Source organism: Rattus rattus, chromosome 2 (genome assembly GCF_011064425.1).
Source record: "Rattus rattus isolate New Zealand chromosome 2, Rrattus_CSIRO_v1, whole genome shotgun sequence".
Classification (NCBI taxonomy): Eukaryota; Metazoa; Chordata; class Mammalia; order Rodentia; family Muridae; genus Rattus; species Rattus rattus.
The window spans coordinates 201,028,587-201,054,972 of record NC_046155.1 but is presented as its reverse complement, the minus strand read 5'-3'; the positions used below and the strand labels follow the sequence as shown (position 1 = coordinate 201,054,972).

Sequence of the window (26,386 nt, the reverse complement as noted above, 5' to 3'; positions counted from 1 at the left end):
TTTAATGGTGGGAGAACCCCAAATGTATACGGGGCAGGGCTTTATAGTAAACAGCAAGTAGGAAGTGTGTGTGCAAGCATCTAATTGGAACACTACTATGGCCCCTTAATATAATTGGCTGGTGCTGGGAGTCATATTATAAACTTAACTTCTGCTCCACTCTGTACTGGTGGTTGTTGGGCTGGGGGTAGGCTTGTAACCTGGGGGTGCAAATCTATTGGGGGAATAACCTGGAGCGCTGCTCTTGTTGAGGGTATAACCTGGAAATGCTGGTCCTGTTGGGGATTAGCCTAGAGACTGGAGCTAGGCTTGAGTTTGTTGGGAGGCAACTTGAAAATTAATGCTAGGTACCAGCCTGAGTTCTAGTTAGTTTACCTGAGTTCAAACTTAGGTCAGGTTCTTTAAAATGAAGTCTGAACTTAAAAGATTTGGCATCTCAATCACGTTGTGAACCCCAAGATTGTGAACAGGAAAAACCTTGCTGTGGACTTTTTACTCAAGAGCTTTGTTTGCTATAAACAAGTAGTCGTGGTGTGGCTCAGCCCTGGCACACACCTTTAACCCAAGAGCTTTCTGTAAACAAGAGTTAATAAAGTCAAGATAGGTCAAGAGCACAGCAAGCAATCAGTTGACAGGGAGTGAACATAAGGAAACCCAGGAGGGAGAAAGGAGGGTCTTTGAGTTGAAGGGTATTTAAGACAGTGAGGAAAACAAGGAGGGGCTTTTTCCTTCTGGGGTGTAAGTGGAGGAGGAAGGTCCAGCTGGGTGCTCTCTCTCTGCCTCTCTGAGCTAGCAGGCTTTCACCAGTGTCTGGGTTCTGTGTCTTCATCTGGTTAATCAGATGTTGTTTTAAAAACAAGTCGTGTTGGGAGGTATGGCGGCCTACAGGCAGACATGGGGCTGGAGAAGCCAGAAGTTCCACATCTTGATCTATAGGCAACAGAAGGGGACTGTGTTCATAGATCTCAAAGCCTGTCCCCACAGTTGGCACACTTCTCCCAATGCCATACCTACTCCAACAAGGCTACATACCTAATAGTGCCACTCCCAGTGGGCCGGGCATTCACTCATGAGTCTATGGGGGCCGTACCTACCCAACCCTCCACACTATGTCTTGCCATTGAATCTATGCTGATAATTGACAAGCCTAATAATACCAGCTATTACTTGAAATGTACATACTTCCTGACCAAGATCACTTCCAGAAGCATGCTCCCGTCCATGTGTATGGGCTTCCAGAAGCATGTTCCTGTCCGTCCGTCCATGTGTATGGCTATGTCCTTCCTCCCACTTTATTTTTAGTTGTTTGCCATGCTTCCATCTAGTTCTCTAACCATTAGCCCACAGGTGAACATTGGAGGAGGAGGAATGGTGACAGTTGTGTTGAGTGTGGGCCAATGTTCTTACCCTGCTGAGTTTCTGAGTCACCCACCACAGGGCTGTCCATAGCTCATGGCTGAAGATGGGCCGTGGTTTTGTGTGCCAACTTGACACAAACTGGAGTTTTCAGACAGAGGAGGCTCCCTTGAGGAAATGCCTCCATGAGATCCATCTGTAAGGCATTTTCTCAATTAGTGAACAAGAGGGAAGGGCCCAAGCATTGTGGGCAGTGCCATCCCTGAGCTGGTAGTCCTGAGTTCTCTTAAGAGAGCAAGCTGAGCGAGCCAGGGGAAGCAAGCCAGTAAGCAACATCTCTCCATGGCCTCTGCATCAGCTCCTGCTTCCTGACCTGCTTGAGTTCCAGTCCTGACTTCCTTTGGTGATGAACAGCAATGTGGAAGTGTAAACTGAATAAACCTTTTCCTCCCAAACTTGCTTCTTGGTCATGATTTGTGCAGGAATAGAAACCCTAAGACAACCCCCTAAAGAAAAGACACAGGAATCCATGAGGGCATGGATTCTCAAGTTGGAAGTCATCACTGTTAAGGCCTGGTGATGGCCACAGAATCAGCACAAGCCACCAACTGCATGTGGCTAAGCCTTCCCTTAAGAGGGTTGACAGGCAATGGTCCACTTTCTCAGTGTTGAGGGGCACTGCAGCCACTAGTGTGGCCACGTTGAGTATCCCAAAGGTTATGGATGGCAAGAGCTCCAACCTTTGGACTCTCCAGTTGTATGACTGTCTCCTATACTCCATATTTACTTATCTCTGGTTCAGAGTAGCCTTAGATCTCTACAGTTCAATATTTAAATATTTATCTGTCCTCACTCAGTGACCAGCTCTACCCAGAGCCCAACAGTTTCTGTATTCCTGTTTTGTGAACTTGTAAGTCACATGCTCACACATGTGTTTGCTTCTCCATCAACAGCAGATTTCCACTTTCCTGCCCAGGTTCTGTGCTGACACAGAACTTTCTGTTGTTGCTTAAAATGTGTGAAATGACTGTGCAAGCACACTTTAACACCCCTGCTGGTCTGTGGCACGGTTAGAGGAAAGCAGCATCTCACCCAGACCTTAGTCATCATGGCCATCCACTCCTGAATTCAGAGGAAACAAGGTCCCCCGCCCCCCAGCCTTTGTTATTATTTAACTTGCATGCATGTGTGTGTATATCTGATAGAAATCAGACAACCCTTTCTGAAATTGACAAGAAAACATACTACACTATAAGCACTTTAAATATCCTAGGACCCAAGGTTAATGCACACAGCCTGAATGGCTCCACGTCTATGTGGCCCCAGGACTGCCACCTGACCTGCACTTCCAGTAGGATTTGACCAAGAATCAGACTAAGTTTCATCTGCTTAGATGGTCTCTACAGGACGGAATCCAAAGCTGGACATAGTAACTCATGGCCATCCACTCCTAAATTCAGAGGAAACAAGGGGAAAACAGTACTTGGGAGGCTGAAGCAGGAGGTCCTCAGGTTCATAACTTATTTAACACAATGACGTCTCAGAAACTATGCTGACTGTTGAAGTCTGAGGAAAAAGAACAAAGTCTTGAAGGGACTTCCCTATAAAACACAAACATGGGATGGGCACAATGGCAGGCAGCCGTCTGCCAACAAGCAAAGCTGCCACAAGGTGACAGACAACCAACAGTGCCACGGCCCTAGCTGCACCGCCTACCTGCTCTAGTAAGAAGGAAGAGCCCGAGAACATTCTACAAAGTAACGAACCCACATCCTGTAAGAGAAGGAACCACAAGATGGAGGCCGCCAGGGCAGCACTGGCTGAGGTTGTCACCAGGCTACTTGGCAGTGAGGTACTTCCAATGGCTACAGCTTAGAGGTCTTCTCACTAAGTGGTCTTCTCAAGGTCAGGCTCACCTATGTTAGGAGAGACCCACTACTGCTAAAATGTCTCCTTCCCCTGGACAGGGAAGTAAGCAAAGTCTGCCCCTCCTCCTTAGAGCCCAACACCATGCTTTCTCTAAACCCCACACTTCTACCAGAATTCATTCTGGGGAACCGGTGAATTACAGGGCTTACTTGTAGGACAGGTGAGGGCTACTTACAGGAACTTGGGTTTCCTTCCCCTGAAAGACAGTCTTTTGTAGCCCAAATCTTTAACCAGAAGATGGCTTCCCCACAGACACATAGATGGGATTCCCACCCTGGTCTTCTTTATCCTCTGGCCCCTCCCTCCCCAAGGCAGAGTTACATACACCTTGTGGTGTGGCGCAGCTGGACATTCAGGTGAGGATCCTATGTCTCTCCCCAGGGGATAAACAGTCAACAGATCCAACTGGATTGAACTTTTATGAGCAAGGCACAGCTATCCCAGAGATAGCTGGTGTTTGGCTCAGAGCATATATAGGAAGGCCTGAAGAACATACATGTAATTAATGCTCAACAGTGCAGGCAAAACACATTACATACACAGGGAAGAAAGAGCACCTGCAAGAACTCTGCCCGGAAAATCTGGGTGAGGGGGAACACAACAGCTGACAGGAAAATGTTTCAAGAGGACACGAATACAGAGACGTCACTGGATACGTCTGCCCTACATTTGTGTTCAATGATAACCAAACTCTGAGCATGAGGCTGATGGGGAACACTGCTGAGGAGGATAAACGTGGCCGGCCAGGCAGGGGACACAAGTGCAGGTCCACCCAGCTCTACTTCTTTACTCTTAAATGCTGAGACATCAATGGCTCAGTGGGCATGAGCTTGGGTCTGTGCTACAGCCAGTCAAGGATCCAGCACAGCCCAGGTCCATCTGCCTCACCTCACTGTAGCAGGAAGCTGCTTAGGACACAGTGGCTGACAACACTGCGGTGGCCCAGCTTCAATTCCTATATGAGACACAAGAGGGCTTGGTTCTCTCTCTCCCATTAGCCAACTAAAAGCAAATCCAAGTCATATGTCAAGACACATTATAATAGCTCTTTATTTCATGACCCCAGCAATCTCCACCCCACTTAAAGCACTTCCAGGATAAGCACAAACGGTCCCCAAAACTGCTGTCATGATTCACCAGGCTTACCCTCACCCTTTATCACAAAGGCACAGAAGTCACCTGAGACCTCAGTGTCAGCGTGACTGCACAGCACACTGATGTGCAGCCCAAAAAATATTAAAAGCATAGAGTTGCTTCCCAAAGACTTGTAGATTTTTTGCTATAATTTTAGACTAGGCCAATACTGGCCCGACAAGGGATCCGAACTTCTGCAAAGGCTGTGTCGTATTAGCCTTTAAAGCAGAAACATGTATCCACTCTGCAAAAGCGACTTCTGCAAAGGCTGTGTCATATTAGCCTTTAAAGCAGGAACATGAATCCATTCTGCAAAAGCGACTTCCAAATGCTAGAAAATATAGCTCTCCCTAGACTAGCCACCCACTCATCTCCAGGTCCCAGCTAAGGACATTCTAGGTTTGATCTCCAACAAAAGGATGGTACCAATTCAGTGTGTGGGACATCTTCACCGGGATGGCTCAGCTGCACCTGGGTCACATCCAGGAACAGAGTCTGGGTTACAGGGGTCTTGTGCTGTCTGCTTGGCATCCTCTTCTTCAGGCTGTTCTGGGCTGGCAACACTCTCATTGGTAAGAATGACACCTTCTTTTTTCTTTTCTCCCAATACCTCTAGACCCATCATCCTGAGATAATGCAGCCGCTCATTTTTGGGCACAAAAGTTCTAATAGAGGCCTTTCCCCGCCACCCACACAGCACAATGGGGCACCGGAGGGTGTCTGGATTCCTGCCAAAAAAGAAGGTCCTGTGTAAGAATTAAGCATGCTGTTCACTACACCATCTTGTGATAGTGACACACAACCTCTCAAGAACGTGCTGTGCCCACTGCCCCATTCCTGCCACGTGTGCAGTCGAAGTTGTGCTCCCACCGCCCTCAGTGCTGCTGGGAACTCCCCAGAATTCCTGTAGGCCAGGCCCCCCGCCCTAGCCTTACACCAGAAGCCGCTATGTCCGGCCACTTATCCAACAGCTAGGCACTTGTACTTACGCAGAATCTGGTTCGTACTTCAGCACAACACTTCCCTTTGCTGGAAGAAAGAGAAACAGACACATGTGACAAGGTTTCACCTGGTGACCACAACTACTGAGCAGATGTGTGTGCTATTTCCAAGAAGGGTCAGTGAGCTCTTGGTCTCAGGGATACAGGAGGAAGAAAATCCACTCAATCAACAGACTGAAGCGGGGGGTGTGTGGAGGGGGGAATATATATGCAAGTGTATAGTATTTAGCACACTCTGGGGAAGAAACATGAAGTTGAAATTTAACTAAAATCCCAACTTCTAGACACAGCACAAAATAACATGAGAATTACCAAGTCCTATACTCTATCACCTCAATACACATAAGGGCCAGCAGACAGCTCAGCTGGTCAAAATGCTTTCTATCTAAGCCTGAAGACTGGAGGAAGAAGTCATATCCAGAACTCAGTGGGCAGAAGTAATCCCCGTGGGCTGTCCTCTGACCTCTGTATGTACACTTCAGGCACAGGTATGTCCCATACCCAATCAAAGGTACAAAGTGAAGTAAATCTTCCCAGAAGATTTAAGAGACAGAGATGTAAAGCTCCTGTCCCTTCCTTCCCTGCTGAATGTCCTGCATTCTGCAGGCCTGTGACTCACACCAAGGCAAGAAGAGGGTGTAGAAGGCCAAGGTAGTGTGGTGCCCAGACTGAGCTACACCAACAGACGTGAGAAAGGTGTAAACGAAAGAAAAGCACAACAAAACACACTTGGTGAAGATGTCGCCATGGTGACCTAATGCCGGAGTTTGGGAGCTGTAAGAGGACAGTGCAACTGAGACTGCTGGTCTCATGGGTCTATATAGAGAACCTGGACTCAAGTCCTACCAGGATTGTACCGGAGTCAAGTGGTGCCAGGCCCAAGTGCTTTATAATGAGTACAAGTAGGGGTTCCATGAGAGACAAGGCAAAGAATCCTCAAAAGAGCTCAGGTCTTTCCGAGAAACGGCACAGCACATCACTAAACCCACTACAATCTCTGTAAGGCTATCTCTCTGTGACTTAAAATCCCTTCGGGAGTGACTGTCCTGTCAGCAGTTGTTATCCTGCATGCCATCTGAGTGGGAATGGTTCTGATCTTGCTAAGTGCTGGAACTATAGGCACGTACAGTTCATCACTCTCCCGAGATCAAACTCTGTGCCAACGAGCAGATCCCCTGCCAGGCAGGACTGCTTTCCTCTCAGTTATCCTCAATCCACGACTGGTCAAATCTGAGAGTGTGGAGCATACAGAGGGCTAACTGAGGAATGTGCAGCCTCGTTTGTAGTCCCCATGGAAGTGACACAAGCTACTTAGCGTCTTGGATCCCTTTACTCACTGAGGTCCTTAACTTGACTGTAGGCCTCACTGCTCAGTTTTCTAAAGAATGGGTTCTCCTGGGTCAACAGTGTCTTCACATCTTCCATTGATACAGTAATGATTCTTGAATTGATAAATGGATACAATGTATATATTCCCTGTAAGAGAGTCAAGAAAGAGCATGGTTATCCATGATTCCTTACTGAGGGGCTTTCTTGCATGGTTCATGACTCAACTGAAGTCCCTCCCTTGGGTCAAGGCCCCAAAGAAACCTAGGCCCTGGAGAATCCCAAGGACCTCTGAGATATGGAACTCGAGTGGCATACCAGAAGGCCCTCTCTGGCTGCTAATTATTAACCATGGCTAGTACTTTGAAACCCTTTTCTAAATTACCTCCTGTGCCAAACGGAACGCACAGTCAAACTCTTCACCACTGTTATTTCGACACCAGACTTTTATCCCAGTGTTAATGACCTGTAAGTTAAATGAGATTCAACAGGAATTAAGGATAATCATTCACTGCTACACCTTTCACTACAGGCAGTATGGCTGCCTGTGAGCAGCTTTAGAAAGGGATGGACAGAAAAATGGGCCCTTTCTGGAACTGGTTTTCAAGAATCAAATCATAGTTCCAATCGCTTCTATGCCCACAGATCATGGAAACAATTAAAAGTTGACCAGTTAAACACAAGAATAAGTTGGACACATCTAAGTATGCATGCCTCATGTTACTGCTCCCACAGCCCAGAAGACCCAAGGAGCTGAAAGGCAGTTCCTGACAGCATTGTTAGGAGGCACAGACACTAGGCTGGCAAACCTAAAACTGTCCAGGGAGAAAACAGAGAGGAAACTCTGGGACCTGCCCCTCCCAGATGAAAACAGTAGGATGTGGTCCTGCTTGTGCTTAGCCAAGCCCCACTCCCCAGACACCTTCATCTTCTCGCTGTTGTTGAGCAGTACATTCCTCAACTCCTTGGAGACCATATAAAGCTGCCGCTTCTTTCCTTCTGTGGTTCGGGTTAACAAATTCATCCTCGGGAATGAAGGATCCAAGGCATAAAACTTCCTGTCAACAAAGTAGCACTGCTTACAGCCCAGCAGGCCACCTGGCTTCACCTTGAAGCACAGGTAGGATGTGCCCAGAGGACAGACAGCTAAAGGGCTGTTCCAAGAGCTGCTCTTCTGCTATTTCAATGACCAGAAGCCCAGACTCCTAATCTGGGCCAAACCTTAAAGCTTTGACAATGTATGCTTTTCTGTGTTCTCCATGCAGGGCAATTCCACTCCCACTCAAACCTACTGGCTCCTCAATTTCCTAAATAAGAGCAGACCAAGAGCCTTGGCCACTGCCTGCTATATTAGCTCTGAGTGAGCTAAAACCATACTGGGTCCCAGCTGACAGTGCTTCCTGTCACCTTTACCTCCAGGTAGTTCTTTTTTTCAGCTTCATGAAGAAGACTGGTGTCTCTCAACTCTAACCACTCTAACAGATCGGGAGGAAGAGCTAAGTACCAAATATCCGTTGTATGTGATTGGTAATGCATTTGTTTTGCTGCAATGAACTTTCAAAAGCGGGATTCAAATGGCAAGATCCTTACTCAATAGGTGGAAATAAAGGATCATCCTCAGGAATGAACACGAACGGATCTTCTTTGAATCCAAACAACTTCATTTTCTTTGATGGAGGAGGGCTGAGGAGGGAATAGAAAGCATTAGGTAGTGCGTGGGAGCGTTCCACATCAGCAGCACTCATCCTGCCCTGCCCAGCGCTTAACCGTCTGCAGTGCTGGAAGCGTCTGTGGGTGCTGTCTCAACGGCAGAACATAGCACACAAGTTGTGCAGTATCCCCATTTCTCTCGAAGTCACCATGGCTAAGGCTCTGAGACCCCATTTAGTTTAACAAGGAGGGCTATGAAGACAACAGATAGCCCTGCTCAGAGGCCATCTTCTTCCTCACCCACATACGCCATCTTTCTTCTCATTACTCTCTGTGTTCTCAGTCGTCTGAGCTGCTTCTGAGTCACCAGCTCCAGTGATCATCTGGCTTTCCAGCTCAGACTGGTCACTGGGATTTCCCTTTGTGGCAGCCACAGGGTTGGATGCTTTGGGCTCTCTGGCCTGTGCAGATTTACTCTGTACCTGTTGAAGAGAACAAATTCATTTTCACACAAAAGCAACACACTTCACATCACTGTAAGGAAATTAAGACTACTATGCTCCTGTCAACCACTTCAAGGTTTTTACAGCACTGGAAGACAAATATTCTTTTTATTAAAACATTGCTTTTAAATTGTGCTCTTTAAATGGAATCTGCAGACAGTCATTGTTCAATTCAGAGCTGACTTTCCAACAGCTTCACAAAGAACCCAGACACCTAGAGAGCCGGCCTGCTCTTACTCAGTAACCCTGTGTCCACTCTGGGGAAGGCCTGAGCTCACGTGAGTGTGAGACTATGCTAACCAAGGGTCCTGCAGGGTTCGGCTCAGGCACATAACTAAGGACACTTTAACGAGAGGGCTGTGGAAACTGTTCCAGGGTGTAATTAGGAGGAACACGCACCCAGGGCTTCAAGAAGTGGGGTGAAAAACGGGGCAATTATAATATACAACTAAGTGGCTTAGAGCAGAAGCAAGCCGTTTGTTCACATGCTGACGCTCTTACCCTGGGTGTAGCCTGGCATTCTAGCACACTTGCCTGCAGCACAAAGCACTCTGTGGCTATCAACTGTCCTGCAAACTTCTGTCTCCTCCAAGTCATCTTGGATTAGGACTGAGGCTGCTCAGCTTTGAAAACACAGGAAGGAACTGATCTCTCAAAGGACCCATCCTTCTCTGGAACCGGTGGCTCGGGGTAACTGTTGGTCCAGTTTCTACCTGACCTAGCTGAAGCTATCGTCCTAACTCTGGAGAGTCCCAACCCCTTGGGATTCAAAGCTTCGAGCTGTATTCTTTTCTGACAGTAGGATGGCGGTCCTATGGCTGTGTTCATTTCTGCTCTACCCATCTCGGCCTCCAGCCTCAGTAGTTGTGTGCTCTGGGCGTGATGCATCTTTGTGTGTAATAGTGGCGTCCCCTGTGCTCTGTGCCTACAGCTGATGGCTCTGAGTATTGTGAGTATTCTACAGACTGACCCACACCTGAGGTGCCTTCCAGCTCCATGCTTTAACAGGGCTTTGGCCTCTCTTCCCTTTTACTGTTGATATTTTGTCTTGCTTTTTAAAGTATTTGTGTCATTTGCTGGGTTCCATGTTAGCATGCCTCTCTCACTTGGTCTCATACTCATCTGGCCTGGCCTGTGTAAAAGTGAATAGTGTGCCCTGCTGGAGACACCCTCCTATGAGGTAGTATTTTACTTGTCAGTCATGTAGAGGTGGACACCACTCATAATTAAAGCCACAGACATAGCTGTGCTGTGTCCTTTCAGAGGCAGCAGGCACTGTTGACAGTCTCTTGGGGCTATTGCTGTGACTTGGATTTGGTTCTTAACAGCCGGTGGCATCGAGGTAGGGAAGTCTGCGCATCATAGCCTCCCAAGATAGCGCACAGATGGGAGGAAAATGTCTTATTCTAGGGCAGAATGAACCTGATTGTACAGGGCAGTAAACACTAGAGGACTCCAGGCTCAGGGTCCATAGTCCTGTCCACCATCAATCTCATGTCCTTTCAAGTGCTATTAAGTAGCTGGGAATAAGACACAGAGAGGACGTGCTTCCAAATACACCCTTTCTCACTGTCTCTCTGTGAGGAATCTGAGATTCAAGTGAATCCCCCCTGCTTTTAAGTTCCCAACTTTTCTAACACCCTAGGCCCTCACAACCTCCACTTTGCTCTGCATTTGAAATGAATGAACTCTTAACAGGTTTTGTCTTCTGGTAAAGCTTACCTTGGGCTGACGTTTGTTCCATGGCATTGGTGCTTTCTTGACCAATACTGCCACAAAGAACCCTCCAGTATTCTGATGATGGGGCAGTATTCGAAGGCTACAACAGTAGAAATGCACAAAGTCATGCAAACGATCCACTGTTCCTTTGGTTTTACAGAGTCTGCCCGGGTCTGATCTGGCTTTACTGCAGACACTTAGCCCTACTCACAGAGCCACATATCACTGAAAAATCCACGGAGGGGAAGGTAAGGGGCACACACAGAGATGGGGAGATGACAGTGATGATCAGGGCACACTACATGCATTTATGGAGCTGTCATAATGAAGCAACTGTGCTGTACAGTTACTACACATAAATGAGGAAACGACAAAGGCACGCAGTCTCCAAAGTGTTAGCTCTGCAATTGGAACTAATCCCAGTATTTGTAAACACTGGTGCTAGCAAGCAATGGACACCAACTTCGTGGACCTGACAGTCTGCATCCCTACCCCACAGCCCACAGTGTGCACTTACCATCGCTCTAAATGCATTGCCTGTAGTTTGTCCAGGTCCTTTGGGGGGAACATGGTGGGCCGTATTTGCGTGTGCCTGCCCTGGGGAACCTCCTGCCAGTCTGCAAACCACTGCCCATCTCTAGTCATGACCTGTTGAAACAGACACGCAGCACTGCCACAGTCAAGAGCACACTGGTTCCCAGAGCAAGGCGACTGCCCCACGTAAATAACCTTTACCCCAAAGTCCAGAAGAACATTATCACACTACTGACTAAGCTCCTTTTTGTTTTTAAAACAAATCTCAGAATGTTTTGTGGAGGGAGGTCAAGGGGGAACTATTTTGATTTATAAACCAAAGTTGATCTGCACATCACACACATTAAGGAAAAAAAAAGGTCATATTTATGGGCATAAGAGCAAAGCCAGGTTCCACAAAAGGAACAAAAGCAGAAAAAAAGCCACCACATGCAATTATAACATTTGTCATTAAACAGAATCTGCAAGTGGAATCTATACTGTACAACGGCCTGATTCACAATGCCAAAACGCAAATGTTTTCCAACGCTTGTGGCTCTCTCAAGGTGTCCCTGGTCCTCAGAAATAAAGTCTCCATCACAAGATTACCTTCCACTGTGAGACTCCAGGCATCCACTTTAGTCCTGGCAACTCAGCAGATACATCAGCAAGCTCCAGGGCACCTGGGAACACAGACAGACAGACAGACAACTCAGCAGATCTATCAGCAAGCTCCAGAGACCCTGAGAACGAACGCGCGCGCGCGCACCCCCACAAAGGCATACACTGTGCCCATTCAAAGAAATCCCAGTAAAGTGCATGCATCAAAGTGGACACACTGCAACTCCACGCTTAAGGATGTCCTGAGAAGGCCAGGCCATAGACAAAAAACAGCTTAGAGTACGACAGGGAGTGAAAACCAGTGGGCATAAAGAACCTTCTTGGGGTACAAAAATGGCCTCAAACTGGATTGTGGTGACAGACTCAGCTGAGTGACTTCACTAAAAGTCATTTAACTGCATTCTGGAAATGCAGATTAACAGTTAATAACAAAGCTGCAAGTGTAATTACAGTCGCTGCCTGTTTGCCCCACAGCGGGGGCTCAGACGCAGGCATGCTCCACACAGACACTGGTTGGGTCATCTGTGTGTCTCCATACCTTTCTGTCTAACAAACACTCCAGAAATTATGTTCAATCATAAAAGTTTTCTAAAATTGCCCACTGGGTACCATGGGGGCATCAGGGCAGCTGTGAACATGCTCTAGTTCTGTGTCTACAACAGTGACTTGGAAGCGGCACAGCGAGGCTTCAGTCAACATTTAACCAGCCACCAACACAGACTCAAGGAAAACAGAGCCCCTTGGAGAAGTGAAGAGAAACCGAGGAACTGTAAACAAGTCTAAAGGCTCCCAAGGGGACACTTGCTAGGAGAAATTTCCAAAGAAGCAGTCTGCTCTTAAGAATCTCCCTCCTTCAAAGAAAACACTCGGGTAGGCACCAGTTCTCTTCAGCACAGGCCACTGGCCACATCGAAGAGCAACGCTCACCCCTAGTCAGATAGGAACTCATCCACCCTGCAGATTCCCTGCTGCAGGCCATCTTTCTTCCAGTCCTCAACTGAAGCATGTCAGTTCTGAGCATCTGACAGCCCCTGGTTTCCCCACACCGAACTACTCTACGTACTTCTTGTTGCTCCGTTTTTCTGTTTAAAGCTTGTGACTGGGACTAAATGCCAGGCCTGATGACAGAAGGAAGGCTCCTGTCACCATCAAGCCTGTGCTTCAGGTGAGATTAGGTGCATTTAGTACCTACTCTAGTCAACGAACTGCTCACCAAGAAACCAGTCATTTTTTATATCAATAAAAAGCACCACTAGAGTGTGAATCCCTCAAATCCCACAACTACCCTCAGAGGGTTCTGTTGAGAATCAGTCCCAGGAACTGTTCATGCCAGTTAAGGACTGTCACTGAGCTACATCCCCAACCTGGGCCGTTCGAACGTGCGCTAACGTAGGCATAAATCTGATCAAGTTCAATTCTTATCACTTGACCCAAAGTGCCTGTGGGTATGACATCATCATTTCCTTCTCCATGTGCAAAATGATTGTTCCAAAATCCCAGCTTTACTAAGGCTAAATAAAGTGTAAGAATTCAATCCAACATATCAAATGTTAATCCAAAGGACCCAGCTGAGGGCTGACTGCACAGCCCAGACCAGCAGAGCTGAGCACACCTCATACACGGGACTGCAGGGGTGGGTGCTGAGCCACAGGAAATGTGAGTGCACTTTCCACATTATGTTGAATTTCCTCCATGCTTGTGAAGATGGCACCCTGGTGGACTGTGATTATCAACACGTGGAAAAAGTCTACTAATTGCTTTGTAAAAACTCCAACACAGGCTATGTTAATGGTGTAAAGCTGACACCTCAGCAAAAGGCTGAACGTAAAGCTCTTCTGAAACCATCATGGAAACGCTGCCTTGGAATAGTTAGAAGTAACTCAGTGTAACTCAGGGTCTAAGACCTTACGGCAGTGGGAATGGCCAAGCACATGACGAAGCTGGAGCCTTATGTTCGGATGTACAATGACATCACTACAAAGAGCAGCCTGGTAAATCCTCAACACAGGAAGACTACTAGAGCACTCAGCCATCCCCTTCCAGATCACATCCCAAAGCATGGAAAGCAGGCTGGGAGACTAACACCATGTTCACAGCCCCAAGTTCACAGTTCAAAGTAGAAATTCAAGGGCCCACCCACTGATGATCTGGTAAACGAGACAACTGGGTCCAGCTCAGCTTACACATGGAATAAAACCCTGACAGAACCTTGCACTGAGGCAAACAAGGCAACCAAGGGAGACAGCTACATTATGGCTCACCTACAAGAGGACCCTGGAGTCACAATTCCAGAGACAAGAGCCGGGTAGTGGTAGCAGTGGGACACACGGCTTCAAGTTCAGTTTTGCGGGATGAGGAACTGAGGACAGTGGTAAAAGCTGCACAGCGGCAATCAGCCTGATACACTGCACGCTTGCAGACAAGATGTTCAGTGGGAATTATTCTACCCCATCAAATTCTTCTACATTAACCAATGTATAAGGGCCTAACGTAGTGACAATTATCTTGTCATTAGAGAAAAATGAACACAGCTTTGTCCTTAAGCTTTCAGGTTCCAAGCAATTCACAAAACATGTCAAACACGTCACAAGAGCGTATTTTTTAAGTACTATATCTCTCACTTTAAAAAGTTACAGGCAATGGGTTAAGCCTACATGCAAATGGTGAACACCCGCCCTGCCTTCTCCCCTGCGGCCTGCTCACTGTGCGCTTTTAGGGACTGGCTGCACACATGCTCACCTTCACTCTTCTCCAGCAGAGCTGCTATGATGGCTTCATCCTCCACAGGGTTCAAGGAACAGGTGGAATACACCATTCTGCCACCCTCGGCCAGCTGCTCAGCACCTCGGGTTGCAATCCGAAGCTGTAGGCTAAAGGTAGATCTCAGGTTAACACAACAAACAGCCCCAGAACAGCCTACAGAGCACCTACTCACTCCGCCACAGACATGACTTTGATGACACTTTTACAATGAAAACAAGGCAAACACTTCTCCAGGTTGCAAGTGATTTTAACGTAATCTTAGATAAGCTTGTATGTACATTCCAACATCTATTTTTATATTTTTTCTGCTCTGTTACAAGTTTCCCAACAGTTTAACAACAAAAGTAGAGCATATTTGGAGAATTTCTCTACTAAAATCTCCAAATTTATTGCAATATGTAGTTTTTCTATGAAAAATATAAATCCTTTTCTCCATTTTACAAAACCAGTAAGATTTAATAAACAAAGTACTTTTAGATTATTTGTAGTCAGTCTATACTAATATACTAGACCACCCATTACGCACTGGAGAACATGTGCTTTTCATGATAAAAGAGATAAGAATACCAAGCTCTATAGAAAGAGCCATTTAGAATCCGTGCCGGGAGGGAGGGAGGGAGGGAGGGAGGGAGGGAGGGAGGGGGGGTCTGGAAAGGTAACTCGGCAGTTAAGGGCATGTACTGAGGACCTGGGTTTGGCTCCCACCGTCCATATGGTGGCTCATGAACATCCCTAACTCCAGTCTTCTGACCTCCACAGGCACTAGGCAGACATGTTCAGATGAAACATAAACAGGAAGAGTGCCACACACAATACTGCAATGCCCTAAGCATGGACAGATGCTACCATGAGAACCACAAGGTGAAATGGGCACAGAAGGCAAATATGCATCCACCAAGACAGCATAAAAAGTAGCTGTTACCATACCTTATTTATTTGTTTGTTTGTTTATTTACTTGGTTTGGTTTGTCAAGACAGAATTTCTGTGTAACAGCTCTGGCTGTCTTAGAACTCACTTTGTAGACTATGCTGGCCTTAAACTCAGAGGTCTGCCTACCTCTGCCTAAGTGCTGGGACTGAAGGGATGTGCCACCACGGCAGCTAGCAGCTACTACTGTTACTTAAACAAGACATTAAAGAAACTGTTCTCAACCTTCCTAATGTTACAACCCTCTAATATAGTTCCTTGTGTTTTGGTGAGCCCAGCCATAAAATTGTTTTGTTATTACTTAATAAGTCTAATTTTGTTACAATTATGAATCAAAGTGTAAACATCTGATATGTGTCCTAACAGTGTCACAACCCACAGGTTGAGAACTAGTGCTTTAAAGTAACTTCTATTGGCCATTCATTCTCATGAGGCAACTATTAACTGTGACTCCCAGTGCGACCGGGATGGTTTGCCGGGAAGCAATGCATCTTTCAGTCTACCTGTCTCGGGCTAAGCAATTCACTTACCCATGGAGCTGCAAGCTGTTTAAGGTAGTCCATTTCTTCCAGACATCAATGTTTTTTCTCATTGTGCCATCGCCACTGGAAAGAAGATATGTAACAAGTGAACCGTGCCCAGGTCATACCAAGCTGAACCACAAAGCAGGCATGATAAATACTGACTAAGGCAACTCCATCCTCATAAACTTTCCACTTTAGCTTTCAGGAAACTGTATTTTACATTCAAATCTAAAAGCAAGCAACAGGAACAGAAAACCTCAGTTGACTCTCAAGAGATTGCTTCCATGGACAAGTGTCAGCTACATGTGACCAGATCCACAATGCTCTGCTGCAAAGAAGTGCTAGGTGTCTTCGCAATGTGAGGATGAGAGCCAATTCTAAACAAACATATCTGCTCTGTAGCTACCTTACATGCACAGTCTGAAGATGACGAAGTGGCACTTTCAATAGGCAGTGTTTTGGTTGTGACTTGTCACCAGTTAGGGTGTGGAATTGTTCACTTAGATCTGCCAAGGACTCAAAATACTTTTGACTTTAGGAGAACTTTACATTTCAAATTAGGGATACTCAGCCTATATCAGCAAAATTAAACAGTATACCTAGGAATTAGGCCCTTGCATAAATGTTTCTTAGAAATCTGGTTACTAAAAGACATTTAAAAATCAGTACTATACTAGCAAAGGTTTTGCCACAGCGATCAATTCACTCAGGCTAACTTAATCCTTCTACACCTTTTTTCTATGCAGTTAAATATTTCTCACGGATGATTTGATAAAAATTATCCGATATACACTTTACAGGATAGACTTGTGTTGTCCTATTTCATCAACCCAGCCCACCCTCCGGGGTCTGTTCCTGCTCTGGCTTATAATTCCTCAGCTTCATGTCCATAAGCTTCAGGAGTAGTTCCACAAGACAGCAACACTTTAAAATGACCCTGGCTGGACGACAGGCCTCATGGTAGAAAACCTACCATAATTTCAGGAGTTTCTTCAGCCTACAATCAAGAGCTTGAAAAGACCATATGGGAAGAAAACATAGAACCCTCGAGGTTAATCAGAATATTTTAATATTTTAATTAAGGAAATAAGAGAGCATTCATGGCTCATGTATTTAATGTTCATACAGAACATTAAAAGTTTTACTTACCACACTGAAAGTTAGTTAAGGTAATCCCTGCTTTTAAATTTCATACTATTCTGAAGTATAAAATCTCCATGTATTTTAACTCAAGCACACTCAGTGCTACCAGCTACAAGTCAAACTAGTGCTACTACAAGCAGTAAATGTTTAAGAAATGGCATCCTTGAGTTGCCCTAAGCACTTTGATAGGTTCTCTCCAGCAGATTCAGAGCTCTAATTTCCACCAATCCATTCTGTTCAGGTATTAATGCTTGGGTTTCACCTACCTCTCAACTGATGTCTATAACAGGACAGGGTCTTTCCTTCTAAGACAGCAATTCAGTCACTTCACAGACACAAAGTCTAGTTCTCTAACATTTATGCCATTAAAATTGAAGCATCAGTACACAGTTAAAATGAGTTTTACAAAGGTTTCAACTCTGCAATTTCTTTCACTGAACTAAGTAACAAACTTTAATAGAAAACTGACATTTTTTATATACATGCTCCATGAAGAGAAGACTTAAGATATGTGTGTGTAAATTTTACATTCCTCAAGGATGTCCCATCTCTTCTGGAGCTGTCATGACTGTTCTATACCCAGCACCATGCTAAACTGTTTCACAACTACCTCAAGTCTTTTTATTCCAGCTCACATCCTCCTCCATTCCACATGTGCATCACTGTGTTCATGTGCTTCTTCACTTCATCTAATCTGCATGTGCTTGGATTTCCTGATTTTGGGCATTCTGGCCTTTTAATAATAAATACCTGCAAGGGACATCACATAAAATCCGATCATAGAAGAGAATCTCTTTCCTTCCATCCACATCTACCGTGAGTCTAGGAATGCTGGATGCGTCATGGTTCACCACCATGATGCAGGGACTGCTCAACCGTTTGGCCTGATGGACGAGCAGATAGCAGCGCTTGTTGTCCACGTCATTTGCGATTACAAATCCCTCTAGGAACATAAAATTGTAGTCAGGAGAGATGCAGCAGGAGCAGACTCATCCCCTGAAACACACAACCAGAACCTCTGGGTCGGCGGGTGAGGAGGAAAGCTCCGTGAAACGTAAGACCTCAGAACAAGACTTTATAGACAAGGGGAAAGGCGCCGACTGCCGACGTGTGCATTTTAAAGGCACTAAACACTCAAAACCTCAAGGCTCATCTGTTAGCTGCTGTTTACTTTGTGCCAATGGCTTTCCTACGAATATCACTAGTTATAAGGAAGGCATAAACAGAAAGGCACATAAAACCTGGCAGAGTTAAGACCCTGCCTATGTGCCAGGGGATCTGCTCTAGAATAAAAATCTGGCCTGGGGTGGGGTCTTGTCAACCCAAGCCCATCATCTCCTTCTGGGACATGATACCCAAGCTCAGGAAGTTTCCCAAGTGTGCTCCGGCTCATTTCCAGCTTCTCCCATACTCCATCACAGAAAACGTAACAACATTTACAACCAGAACTATGCTTCACAACAGCGAGGGACAAAAGACAGCAGGAATACAGAGAAGAAACTGGTCCTGTCCAAACTGGGACTTGGGCAGCTGCTGAAAGCCAGCAAACAGGACAGACCAAGACCAAAGCTGACCTGACCAACACTAGAAATCCTGCTCCCCACTCCCAGGAAAGACCTGCAGAAATGGCTGCGGCCTTATGAGCGTCCTGCAGCCTCCCCACACCACTGCCCATCACATCCCACTTCACATATGGCGTCTAATGCTACCACATCCCTCTCTTGAAGGTGGGGGATCTGAATGGAAGAGGCTAACAGCAATAACCAAGAACATCATGCAACTGCTTCTCACCTACTCAAGTTCAAACGGGGGTGTTCCTACTCAAGTTCAAAAAGAAGTCTGTCTGTACTATGTGCAGGCCCGTTTCCTATTACAGACAGACAGAGGAATCTATCAGGCTGACTGTGCTGGTTTGAGGACTCATCAAAGTTCATAGTGACAGGAGCAGTCACTGCCCAGGAAGCAGGAAAGGAAAGGACCTTTCATCGACCACAACCCAAAATAGCCCTCTGCCCCACAGTGATTACCTGGAAAGGGCACACTCATGTCTGCATGCAACATTTCAATTAACTGTGTGGTCTTGGATCCAGGGGCTGCACACATGTCTAAGATCTATAAAGACAAGCAAGCAAACAAACATGTCACTTATGAAAAGCTGTAACACTCTGCATTAGATCTCAAACCATTTTGTGAGTCATTCTAATACACTGACTTGCATTCCAACAAACTAAACTTCTCCACGATGAAGAATGTTCCCTACTCATAAAACCAAGGAGTCATGAAACAAAAGGAGGCACAGGGCTGAGGACAGAGTGCTGCTGTGAACTGTGGAGTTAGAAGTGAACAGGAGTGGCCCAGCGTGACAGTGTCAGCACCACAGTGTGGGTCCACTGCATTTCTTCTTCCTTTTCCTCATCGGGAAAATGCAGTGATAGAATGTGTACTCAGAGAATCATGTGGTCACGGGCAAGCCATCAGGTTACTGATAATCATACAACAGTGCTTAGCTCTAAAGAGTGCCATGGAACCAATGTGATTTAGACAAAAGACTTACTCAAGGTTATCTATCTGTATAGTTAATTTGTTATGTTAAGAAAACTTGAAGAGTAGAGAAAGTTATATGTGACTATGTGTATTGTAAGACCCAAGACAAAACTACAAAAACAAAACCCTAAGGAGACACACTCATACTACTAAAGGTTTCAGCAGAGTGGACACACACAGCCAGTACCTACCTACCCTCCCGTCCTCTATCTGGTACACTACCTTATGATGGGGTTCAACGTTGAGCAGCAGTGGGGGAATCATGCTGACAGCCTCCTGGCGGCTGATGTTTCCCTTGAGAAGAGAAAAAAAAAAAAACACCAGCATTTCAAATCAGGAATGTTTCAAGTGTAATATGAAAAGCCCATGTAATCTTACAAGGAATAGGCAAATCTCTACTACCACAAAATAATTCAGTGAGAGACTTCTATATCAATCAATAGTTGCTTGCTATTTAAAGACTAAAACAACCATCAAGTTAGGGTGTCAGGTATGACAATGGAGGTTAAGACCACAGTCTCATTCCTCTAAGCACCAGGGTTGGGTGAGTGTCCTCAAGGGTGGTCAGCTATCTGAGCAGCAGGCAGCCAGGAGCCAAACAAAACAGCACAGGAAAGCGCATCGAGTGATAATCCTTCTTCCCTCTATCAGGAACCCTCCATATCCACTTTCTAGAGCCAAGCAACTCCTTGCAAAAACCAGACATCAGTTACTGATCCTATCTTCATCTTTTGAGCAACTAATCAACGCCCTCCTGTTGTTTTCCCAAGAGCCAGGGCCTGAGAACTGGCAGATAAAACCCATTCAAACCCAACAGGGAGAGGCAGGGCAGTACTGCCTCAGTTATAACCCTACCAAAACCAGGAACATGTGGGCCACGTAAGCTACCCACTTCTCAGCACGAGGAACACTTGCCAAGCATTTGACGCATGACAAGTCAGGCATATGACAGTCAGAACTGACATCCAGACTTGACATTTTTACCTGTCTTGAGTTTCTGGTTTCTGATCAGCAGTCATTCTATGGCACCTACCTAAACTTTGATTCACTCACCTAGGCACACTGACTTAAGCTTCCAGTTTATCAATGTGACTTGCTTCCAAAACTCTGCAGAAGTTACGAAGCCAGCCCTGCTTAGCTGCACAGTTCTCACTACCTAGTTCCCAGGAAGACCTTGAAACCTTCCTTCCAACCAGTCACCTTCCCTCACAACTTGGATCTCCATTACCACCCAGCTGCCTATGTCACTGGTCAACACCCAGCCTGAGCTCTACTCAAAGCACAAATTGGATGCTCCCTAATGGTTTGCTAACCTTTTACTCAACCACCAACCCAGATAAGGAACTGGGCAGAGCACAGTACAGACAAGGATGTGGCAGCTTTCAATTCTTACTATCCAAGGAGGGAAAGTCAAGCAAAGTTATGCCCTTTACCTATTTGGACAGAAAGCCACAGTGGTAAAACAGCTAGTAATTGAACTGAGCCAGATCCAACTTTCGAATTGGTAATGGCATCAGTAAACAGGGAAGCACAGTACTTCTAAAGCTTGGTGAACAAGAAGAGGAGGGGAAACCCCCAAGTAAAATATGAAATCAAAGACTCCAAAAGAAAAAAAAGGAAAGCTACAGAGGGTACACTTATCCAGCTTCACGTGAAAGGATGGGTGCTGCCCTGGGACACCTCTAGGCTAGAGTCCAGTGACTAAAGTTGCTCAAACCAACCCAGAAGGTCTGCACCTGTGAGAATTACAGCTGCACTTGGCTACATGCATTTGGTTGCACTGGTAACGATTCAATATAGGAAAAATTCAATAGGCAAGATACAATAAAGTGTGATATTAACAGTGCCATTATAAGTAAACTAGACAACTTCTACAGGCCAAGTAATCTTGTACTTTGTATGTGTGACAGTCAAGGGAACATATCTAAGAAGAAAAAGAAGCAGACCACACAGAAGCACTGTGAGTGACAGCCTGGCCCTACAGCATGTGAATCCACCAAGAAGAGACAGTCAGACAAACTGACAACAGAGACGTGAACTTAGTCACAGAATACTAAAACTAGTGTCTCCTGACCAGGGCCACAGTGCCAGTGTGATCAGCAGCACTCAGTGTACTGCAGAACCCACTTACAGACTCAGTCTCGCTGACCAGGAACTGATGAAACTTTGCCAACAATGGGGACTTCCTCAAGATTTTCCGACTTAAATTTGTGTGCCAGGCAAGTTCTTCAGGGTACCTAAATAAGACAAAAGATATTCACTATTTTCATACAATAAGACATGAGTAGCAGGCATTTACATGTTTGACAAATTTGTGATTATGATTGTTAATCTATTTTCCATTTCTGTACAAAGCAATTCTATAAGGCAACAACAAAAGAGCTTACGTACAAAACCCAACCCTACATCCCCTCCCATTCTTGGAAGCCACAAATGCACTCAGGTTTAACGGAGTCTGTTATCAGCTATGCAGTAAAGAAGGAAGCCTCCTGCCATCTGTGTCACTCTGAGGACATTCCTTCTTTATGAAGTCAGTGATCGGGACAGGTGTTATCTACACCTGGCCTGTACGTATTCACTTACATGCAAAGGCAGGAATGAGGGCCTTGGTATGACTCACAGCATCCTGCTTACCAAGGCTACTCAACCCAACATCAAACTAAGCAGGTCAGACAGTGATCAATCTCTGTCAGTGCTGATTGTTACACCTGAGACAGGACAATGAACTCCTAGAACAATGCAGGTCAAAAAGGTTCTATGTATCTCTGTAGCCATGGTAACAAATGGGAAATGAAATCAGGCTGATTGGAAAACAGACCCAAGTAACAAATTTGAAACCTGGGAGCGACACAGAGAAACAGCTCTGAGTATCTTAAGACGTGCTCAACCATTGTGCATTAAGATACTTCTGATAATTTCTGTCTAAATTATGAAAATGAAATTTTCTATGGATGTTACACACAGCATCCTTCCACTCATTTTGAACCTATCTTTGACTTATCAGGCAATTAAAAACAACTGAAGTATGCATTCTGTTTTACAAGAGGCAGCACATGGATGCCACCAGTATGAAGTCCAGTGTGGTTATTTGGGAAATCTTCTGTACACTGATTAGTGTCTGACATTTAGTACTCATTTAAATAAATGTGTTGTGCTTAACTATGCTAAGGATACTGAAAATCAAATAGCCAGGGAAAATTGGCAAGCTATATTCCACGATAAAAAAAAAAAAAAAAACCCACAAAAGATTACCTAAAAACAAAAGACAACATCAATATATAAATAGCCAAAATGCAGACATGGTAGCATAGGCCTTGGTTCCCAACAGAAGAGGGAACAATCTCTCTGACTTCGAAGCTAGCCTGGTCTACATAGAAACTCCCAGACTAGCCAGAGTTACATGAGACCCTACCTCAAAATCAAAAAGCAATAAAATTCAAAACCTATAGTTATCAGAAAAGGCTTACTAAATTCACCCTTATATATTTTCTTTTGTGAAAATTCTACCTCAAAATCTGAAATATGAAATACTTTATATGTAAGCTCACTCAGGATATAGAACATCTGAGCTACTACTGAGCATTTCATGTACTGAACGAGGAATTCTACACCATTGGCGCCAGGGATGACAAGTAATAAAAGGGTTGTCACAGGAGCAGTAGACGACTGACTCTGAGCCTACAGGCAGGCTGTGCTGGGAAACACTGGTATACAAGCCATAGCAACCTGTGGTGAGACTCTAACAAGTAGAGCTTGTCTTCCAGAGACAAAGGGAGGACATCTACTCTGAAACCATGATGTGGAAAAGTGGGGACTGTTAACAGAAGTTCAAGAAGCCACTCAGATGAGGTAACCCAGTCACAAAAAAACACACATGGTATGTATTCACTGGTAAGTGGGTATTAGGAAAAGGCTCGGAATACCCACAATACAATTCACAGACCATATGAAGCTCAAGAAGGAAGACCTAAGTGTGGATGCATCAGTCCTTCTTAGAAGGGGAACAAAATACTCACAGGAAGTAGAAGGTGGGAGGGACTTGGGAGGAAGAGAGGAGGGGAGGGAAAAAAGGGGATGGGGATCAGGTATGAGAAGAGACAGGGTAGATGTACAGAGGGTCAGGTAATTGAACAGAAGTGTGTAGCAGTGGGGGATGGGGAACTGGGGATAGCCACCAAATAGCCCCAGATGCCAGGAAAGCAAGAGGCTTCCAGGGCCCAATGGGGATGACATTAGCTGAAATACCCAACAAAGGGGAGAGAGAATTTGTTGAGACCATATCCAGAGGTTTGGCATGGCCCCTGGTTGGGGGATGGGGCCACCCACTCATCTCCAAAATTTTAACCTAGAATTGCTCCTGTCTAAAGGAAACACAAGGACAAAATGTGGAGTAGAGACTTAAGGAAAGATCACCCAGAGAGTGCCCCACCTAGGGATCCATCCCATATGCAGACAACAAACCCAGACACTATTGTAGATGGCAAGAAGTGTTTGCTGATAGGAACCTGATATGAATGTCTCCAGAGAGGCTTCGCTAGTGCCTTACCAATACAGATGGAGATGCTTGCAGTCAACCATTGGACTGAGCACAGGGACCCCAATTAGAGTAGGAGTTAAGGGAAGGACTGTAGGAGTTGAAGGGGTTTGGAACCCCATAGGAAAAACAATAATACCAACCAACCACAACCCCCAGACCTCCCAGGGACTAAACCATCATCCAAAGAGTACACATAGAGGGACCCATGACTCCAGCTGCATGTAGCAGAGGATGGCCTTATCTGGCATCAGTGGGAGGGGAGGCCCTTGGTCCTGTGAAGGCTTGATGACCCAGTATAGGTAGGGGAATGCCAGGGTGGTGAGGTGGGTGAGCACCTTCATAGAAGTAGGGGGCTGAGGGGTGGGATAAGGGTTTCCAAAGGGGAAACCGGGAAAGGGGTAATATTCGAAGTGTAAATAAATAAAATATCCAAAAAGAAAGAAAAAAGTGATAGAGAAAACAGAAGAAAAATAAAGCTACCCAGCAACATCAAAGAGGAGGAGGCTGGGCCCAAAACCAATTAACCACACTCATTAAGTCAATTAACTGCAAGTCATTTATGAACATGTATACACCAATCTCATGTTGATAAAAGCACTACAAAGAAGAACATTTAGAGGTCTTAACAGAGGAAAATGATGCTGGTACATGGATTTAGTCCACCCAAGCAGAGCAGTTAGATCGGAGCTTGAGGCTAACCTTGTCTACAGAACAAGTTCCAGGACATCCAGAGCTGCATATAGAAATCCTGTCTTGGAAAACATACAAACAAATGCTTGAAAAGTACATCCAAGCTTTTTATGCCAACAGTGACTGAAGAATCAAGAAATCGCATTCAAGGGGGCTGGGTACCTAAGAATACACAACACAAGGAAGCATTCTGTACCCACCAGCTTAGTGGCTGAGGAACTTCAATTTTCTGTCCATCTACCTCCAGGTCCTCCAACTCCTTAAAATACTTGTTCTTCAAGCAATGGAGAATCTCTTTTGCATGGCTATGAAAAAATAAGCAAATTTCACAGTAATCGAAAGAGGAGAGTTGTAAGATTTAATAACTTTTTTAAATGTAAAGCCAGTTCTGATAAGACGTCCCATAATCGCCCTGGGGTGTGCAGACTTCATTTTTAGCACTGTGATCACATCTAAGAAAGCAGCACAATGATTTTCTATTTCCCTCCAGTTTACTGTTGTGTTGGACCACAGATCGCACACATCTTACAAATAAGGTAAATGGAAAACTGCATTTCAGCCCAGCTTCATTTCCTATTTGCAACAGGTCTTGGGGATGGTGTATACTGACAGTCAGGGAGAGGCAAAGTTTCGTGCTGCTCAGATGAACCGATCAGTTCACCCATCCCCCACCCCACCCAGGTCTTTCCCAGGTTGCCTTTTCTATTCTTGTTCTAATCTCCCACCTGCAAGTGCCAAAGCAACCCTGGCTGCTCCTGTGCACTATAGCTCCCTCTCCAAAGCCCCCAAGTCCACATCTTAGAAAAGACACACCAAACTTACCTTTTGTAACCAGTGATTCTCAATGTGGCTGGGAGGGGCTCTCGAAGTGAGCCCATGAATTGGTCCCATTCTCCCTCCGGCACGATCTTGAGTTCCTGATAGTAGTGCTCAAAGAGCTTGTTCTCCTTTATGATCTCGGGATATCCACCTTCCCAGCCCTGACAGGAAAGCGACAGGTGAGCAAGCTCCAACACCCGCTAACCCAGCCCACGAGCAAGCTCCCAACGCGCGAGCCCACGGGGCACCCCTCTCTCCCGGCACCTACCGCCTGGCCGCGCTTTCTGCTGCCGTCGCTGCCGTCTTCCTCGCCCTCAGGCTGCGGCGGCTGCTGGAACCGCCGGCCCCGCGCCCGCCGCCCCATGGCCCACGCGGCTGCACACGCGGAGCGCACACAGCTACCCACCGCACAGCACACACGCCGTACTTCCGGTTGCATCCCCAGGACCCCGCTGCTGGGTCCTAGCCGGGGCAGTCAAGAAATATGCCTGAAAGACACAACATGCTCTTGCCGAAAGCTTGAGCGAGAAAAGAGTGGTATTCATACCGAGAACGTGTTTCCTCAAAACAACCCCAAACGCTACTAAGCGTGTTTCTCTCCGTCTTACACGTAGACTCAGGCACCTGTATGGACGACCTGATCATGGTGCGTGCGCAGAGAGTCATGGAGTGTTGGCCGACCTGTC

At 45.8% G+C, this 26,386-nt stretch overlaps 1 protein-coding gene across 2 annotated transcripts; it reads right to left on the bottom strand.

Annotated features, from left to right (window-relative positions):
• Nucleotides 1-4,311: 4,311 nt before the first annotated feature.
• On the bottom strand, nucleotides 4,312-26,144 carry Nsun2 (NOP2/Sun RNA methyltransferase 2). 2 transcript variants are annotated; one of them, XM_032894827.1, is made up of 19 exons: nucleotides 25,969-26,144; nucleotides 25,704-25,861; nucleotides 25,082-25,186; nucleotides 21,786-21,891; nucleotides 19,877-19,948; nucleotides 19,138-19,222; nucleotides 17,861-18,053; nucleotides 15,974-16,048; nucleotides 14,492-14,622; nucleotides 11,741-11,814; nucleotides 11,136-11,266; nucleotides 10,622-10,718; nucleotides 8,697-8,878; nucleotides 8,337-8,429; nucleotides 7,669-7,804; nucleotides 7,132-7,212; nucleotides 6,758-6,896; nucleotides 5,409-5,448; nucleotides 4,312-5,147 (listed from the first exon to the last, which is right to left on the bottom strand). In XM_032894827.1, the coding sequence occupies exons 1-19, from the start codon at nucleotides 26,137-26,139 to the stop codon at nucleotides 4,868-4,870; spliced, it is 2,349 nt and encodes a 782-aa protein (XP_032750718.1). In that variant the 5' UTR covers nucleotides 26,140-26,144; the 3' UTR covers nucleotides 4,312-4,867. The 2 variants fall into 2 exon arrangements, with proteins under 2 accessions (XP_032750718.1, XP_032750719.1); XM_032894828.1 differs by lacking the exon at nucleotides 19,877-19,948.
• Nucleotides 26,145-26,386: the final 242 nt, after the last annotated feature.